The 6,000-nt window shown below is 46.1% G+C and overlaps 1 protein-coding gene across 1 annotated transcript in view; it reads right to left on the reverse strand.

Moving 5' to 3' along the window:
- RHPN2 (rhophilin Rho GTPase binding protein 2) overlaps nt 1-5,546 on the reverse strand; it is a 72,633-nt gene extending 67,087 nt beyond the window's left edge. The window contains exon 1 of the mRNA XM_073560857.1: nt 5,379-5,546. Within this exon, the coding sequence (XP_073416958.1) occupies nt 5,379-5,399 (21 nt within the window). The 5' untranslated portion in view covers nt 5,400-5,546. The remainder of the gene's footprint in view (nt 1-5,378) is intronic.
- Between the last annotated feature and the right edge of the window lie 454 nt (nt 5,547-6,000).

Here is a 6,000-nt window from a genome sequence, read left to right on the forward strand (position 1 = left end):
CCTGGTATAGAAGTCAGACTCAGCGGCCTATAGTTGCCTGGGTCCACCTTCTTCCCCTTTTTGAAGATAGGAACAACATTTGCTCTTCTCCAGTCTTCTGGCACTTCTCCTGTTCTCCAAGAATTTTCAAAGATTATGGAGAGGGGTTCAAAAATTTCTTCTGCTATCTCCTTCAGTACTCTGGGGTGTAATTCATCTGGACCTGGAGACTTGAATTCATTTAGGTTAGCTAAGTGTTTCCTCACTATCTTTCTGTTTATAGATATCCTGGATTCTTCTATTCCCTTAATAGGACAGTGAATAACAGTTGATGTTGCATTTCCTTTCTGAGAGAAAACAGATGCAAAATAGGAATTTAAAAGTTCAGCCTTCTCAACATCCTGTCTTACCATTTCATCATTTTCATCCTGTAAAAATCCTATAGCATCTTTGACTTTTCTTTTACTTTTGACATATCCCCAAAATCCTTTATTATTGCTTTTGACATCTCTTGCAAGCCTCAGTTCATTTTCAGCTTTAGATAATCTGATTTGTGCCCTGCAGGTTCTGCAGACAGCATTATATTCTTCTTTAGATATGCCTCCCTCTTTCCATTTTATAAACATTTTTTTCTTCCTTTTTAGCATGTGCTTAAGTTCTGTGTTCATCCATCCTGGTTTCCTTAAATGCTTCCTATTCTTCCCTCTTTTCGGAATTGTTAACAACTGTGCTTTGAGAATTTCATTTTTCAAGATTTCCCATCCTTCCTGGACATTTTTGTCTTTAAGGATATCCAGCCATTGGATCCCTCCAATTCTCTTTCTGAATCCCTTAAAATCTGCCTTTCTGAAATCTAACCTTGATGTCTGAGTCTTCACAGGTCTTCCACCTCTAGTAATCCAAAATTCTAAAATAGCATGGTCGCTACCTCCTAGGGTCCCAGCCACTTTTACCTCCTCAACCATTTCCTCCCTGTTTATAAGCATTAGATCCAAGGTAGCAGTTCCCCTTGTTTTCTCCCTTACCTTTTGGAAGATAAAGTTGTCAGCAAGAGAGGATAAGAATTTCCTTGACCTGTTAGTTTTGCCTGAGAGAGATTCCCAACAAATGTCTGGATAGTTGAAATCTCCCATGACAACTATGTCATATTTTTGGGAGAACTTGGCCATCTGATGCATAAAGAGTTCATCTATATCTTCGGCTTGCACAGGCGGCCTGTAGTAAATGCCTACAATGGTGTCCTTTCCATTGTTCTGTCCTTGTATTCTTACCCAAACAGTTTCCACAGAACTCCCAGTCTCTGAAGCTTCAATCTCTGTGCAGATATACGCGTTTCGAACATACAATGCGACACCCCCTCCTCGTTTATCAAGTCTGTTTCTTGCAAATAAGTTGTATCCTTCTAGTCTTGTATTCCAATCATGTGTATTGTCCCACCAAGTTTCAGTGATTCCAATTACATCATATTTCTGTTCCTGTGTTAGTAGTTCCAATTCTCCTTGTTTGTTGCCCATGCTTTGTGCATTAGTATAGAAACATTTTAGTTTGTGATTGGTTTCTCTTTCTCCAATATTTTTATTAATTAGATTCTTTCGTCTTTGTTCTTCCTTTCCACTTCTAATAGCAGAGTTCTCAATAGCATTTGTCAGGTGTATGGCTTTTTCTGGTCTTTTGCTTCCCTTCCCATGTTGTTCTAGTTTAAAGCTCTCCTTACAAGTGTAGCAAGGCGACTTCCAAATACATGCTTTCCAGTCTTCGTAAGATGCACCCCATCTCTAGCAAGTAGTCCATCGTATAAGTAGTTCACTCCGTGATCCAGAAATCCAAATCGTTGCTGACGGCACCATCGACGTAGCCAGTTGTTCACCTGCAGAATCTTATTCCACCTCCTTGTTCCATGGCCATCCACTGGGAGGATGGAAGAGAAGACCACCTGCGCTCCCAGTTCTTTCACTTTCTTGCCTAAGTCTTCAAAGTCTCTGCAGATGATTTCCAGGTCGTTTCTTGCGGTGTCATTTGTCCCCACATGTAGTAGCAGGAATGGGTAGTCATCTGTAGGTCTGAAGAGTCCTGATATCCTGTCAGACACATCTTTAATTTTTGCACCTGGAAGACAGCACATTTCTCTTGTAGTTATATCCGGTCTGCAGATAGCGGCCTCTGTTCCTCTCAGCAGGGAATCCCCCATGACCACCACTCTCCGTTTCTTCACAACATTTTTCTTTCTCCATCCAGGAGGACTCTGAGGGCGTACAAGGTTGCTGTTTGTTGGCAAAGTCTTATCCTGATGTATTTCTTCATCGTTTCTTCAAAACCACTTCTGTAAAAAAAAAAAAAAAAAAATACCCGCTCAAAAAAAATTACCGTACTCATATGAACAGCAAAGTTGATTTCCCATAGGAATGAATTGGGGAAGTTTTCAAAGTTTTTGAACAAGTTTTGGACCAGACCACCTTAAAAAAAAAATCCTCAAAAATTCTAAAAATGCAATGATGAGAAAATGCTTTTTAGGGCTTTGTTTTTTCCTGTTTTGCAGCCAGTTTTTTACTTGACAGTGTCAAGTTTGCAGTGGATTCCACGAGGAAACATTTCCCGAAGTGGATTCCTCTTTAAGAATTTGCCAGATTTTTTGTTCTCCATGTGAATCTAGCCTTTTTTAATACTTTTCTTATTCAAGTTCAATCAACTTTCAAGTCTTTTTGTTTTATTAGGTTTTGAAAACCTTGCCGTGGAAAAAAAAAAAAAAAAGTGATCTCTCACTTATTTGAGGCGGATTCCCTGTGGGTTATTCTTCATACTTGTCAAAATGCTGCAAAACGCCATCTTTTTTTGCTTTTACAGCATTTCTTGTATTGCAAAAATGACCTGCCAACCTGTCAAGTCTGTACGATTTTGACGATACTAAAAGCAGACCATAGAAGCAGAGTGAAACGCGCGTCGGGGCAGAGGGACGCCCAGGGATCTCCACCAGCCCTTTACTAGGCATGTTATTTATTTTTTCACAATTTTCCAGGTGCTGCGCATTTTTGGCTAATAGCAGCTGTTTTCAGTGTAGTCAATATTGGGACACTTGGCCCCTATATACTTCTTATACAAACATTCATGGCAGTATTTTGATTAAAATGGGTTATATTGTCCTATAACTACTACGTACTGCTATTATTCGCGTTTTTCACATGTTGTCTTCTTCATTGTGTGTTGCAGCTATTATTATTACCTGTACACCTTTGTGACTGAATTGGATTTTACTGTTTGGGGCTTGAGTACATCAGTGGGATACCCCAGGGATTTGTAGTCTCTCTCCATTATTTTGATCTAGCACCTTTCTTGTAATTATGTTTTTAATTGTCTTTACAATAAAGATATACTTTCATTCATCAAGTACCAATTTTTGGGACCATTTTTTACATATTGGTTTCTATTATTGTGATATCTAGTTATTTGCGGTACGTGAACCCTTATGAGATACAGGTTGTGTTACTTGGGGATAATTATTGTGATTAAAATGTACCCGACGAAGAATTGTCCCGAGGAAAAAAGTGTAAGGCTGGGGTCACACGAGGAATGATTCTCTCATGCGAGAGAATAGGCTCAATTATGCTACTGACACTCGGCTCAAACTCTCATCCGAGTGTCATCTTAGGCTAGGTTCATAATGCATTAGGGGCATCCGTTTAATGGATCCGTTAAACGGATGCGCTAACGCTGATGTCATTTTTTACATCTTTTTTACCCTTAGCGCTAACTTATGCGCTAACACATGGTGGCATTTCGCTAGACGTAACGCACCCGAAAACGGGGTAGACCGCGTTCGAGGGTGCGTCACAAAGTAACGCATGCCGAATTTGAAATGCGTTAAGATGCGTTACTATAATGGCGACCAATGGGTGCATTAACGCATCCGTTACATAGCGTTAGTGCCGCTAAGTAATGGATGGGTTAAACGCATGGCCATGACGCAATGGGAACTCAGCCTTTGTGTGATCCGAGTCTCTTGGACGAAAGAATCGGAGCACATTGAGAAGAAAACTTAATTTCTCCATTGTCTGAGGCTGTGGATGTCGGACTGCAGTCAGATGACAGCTGAGTGCAGGCCGACGTATCAGACGCATCCATAGATTTCAGTGGATGCGTGTGATCCGAATTCCAGAGCCACTCGCTGCGTGCTGAAGATTTATTATTCCACAGGCCAATTTTGGTTCGTAGAGAAAAAACCACAGATCTGCGCTGCCCCATAGTATAACATTGTGCCGAGTGTTATCTGATAAAACATCAAACAGCGCCCGGCCATGTTATACGCTCCTGTGAGAGAGGCCTGTCGGGAGGGCTGCCGCGTCCTGTCGGGGGGGGGGGGGCTGCCGCGTCCTGTCGGGGGGGGGGGGCTGCCGTGTCCAGTCAGGGGGCTGCCGCGTCCTGTCGGGGAGGGGGCTGCCGCGTCATGTCGGGGGGGGGGGGCTGCCGCGTCATGTCGGGGGGGGGGGGCTGCCGCGTCATGTCGGGGGGGGGGGGGCTGCCGCGTCATGTCGGGGGGGGGGGGCTGCCGCGTCCTGTCGGGGGGGGGGGGCTGCCGCGTCCTGTCGGGGGGGGGGGCTGCCGCGTCCTGTCGGGGGGGGGGGGCTGCCGCGTCCTGTCGGGGGGGGGGGGCTGCCGCGTCCTGTCGGGGAGGGGGCTGCCGCGTCCTGTCGGGGAGGGGGCTGCCGCGTCCTGTCGGGGAGGGGGCTGCCGCGTCCTGTCGGGGAGGGGGCTGCCGCGTCCTGTCGGGGAGGGGGCTGCCGCGTCCTGTCGGGGGGCAGATTGGGCTCAGCAGCCTTAGGGTGTGTGCACACGCTGCGGAATCCTCTACGGATCCTGCGTATTGCTCTGCAGTTTTGCCCTGCGGTTTTTCACCTCCACAATGGAGGAGATGGCAAACCGCATTGGAATCCGCAGAAAGAATTGACATGTCAATTCTTTCTGCGGTTTTGAAACCGCAGCAAATCCGCGAGGAAAATTCTGCACCGTCTACACAGCGGGTTTTTTTTTTTCCCATAGGTTACTGATCCACAGCGGCCAAATCTGCAGCGTGTGCACACAGCCTTATGCTTCTCTGCAGGGGGTTAGGGGGTGACCAGTGCAGACTGCGCTCTGCCCTTATCAGGGACTATAGCTGACACAGACAGGGGTCAGGACATAGCACTGACGGTGCATCTGCTGCAGGGGCTGGAGCCTGTCATCACACCGTCCATACATCATGTACGCAGGGCCGGACTGGCCATCTGGCAATTCTGGCAAATGCCAGAAGGGCCTGTCTGGTTGTGGGCTGCCTTGTCTGCTGCGTTGTTAACAGAATCGGTGTTCTCAAGACAGCCATACTGTTAAGAGTTATGATTGAGCACAAAGTCGCTGACTCCGTCACTTACCCCAGCAGCCACAGGTATCATTAGACATAGTCTTGTAGAAAATCTTGCTTTCCTCCATCCAGGGTAATATTAGTAATATGTCCCATCTGGTTCATGGGCCTGTGTCATTTCAAAGGCCAGGACTGAATTTCAGCGCCAGTCCGTCCCTGCACACACCACGTCACACAGGCTCAGTCACACTCCTCACCCGGGGGCTGCGCTGTGCGCTGCTCCTGACTGTGACTGAGGAGAGGAGCCCGCGCTAAGCAGGGATTGGCTGGTGGGAAGTCCCGCCCTCCTGTGGCTCAGCACTGACTGGCTCTCCCAGCTGTCTGTGGCAGTGACTCCTCCCCCTCCTCAGTCAGGTCAGACTCAGAGGCTCCACCTCAGGTAAAGCGCTCATTTTTCTCCTCACGGCAGGAGCGGGAGTGTCATGGAGGTGAGCAGCCAATATAATAATGCAACAAAAAATAATGAAAAATATCTTTAAAAATTGCAAAATAAAAACTTAAAAATAATGTATGTGGTATCATCGCTTGTGTAACTGTCCAGACTACGAAATCAGAATGGCAGAATAGCTGCTTTTCTGGAAAAATCAGAGGGTCTCTCTGTCAGTGAAGGGTCCGCAGAGGGAGCGTTGGAC

Source organism: Dendrobates tinctorius, unplaced genomic scaffold, assembly GCF_039654945.1.
Source record: "Dendrobates tinctorius isolate UK_male_01 unplaced genomic scaffold, ASM3965494v1 ptg000307l, whole genome shotgun sequence".
In the NCBI taxonomy this organism is placed as follows: domain Eukaryota; kingdom Metazoa; phylum Chordata; class Amphibia; order Anura; family Dendrobatidae; genus Dendrobates; species Dendrobates tinctorius.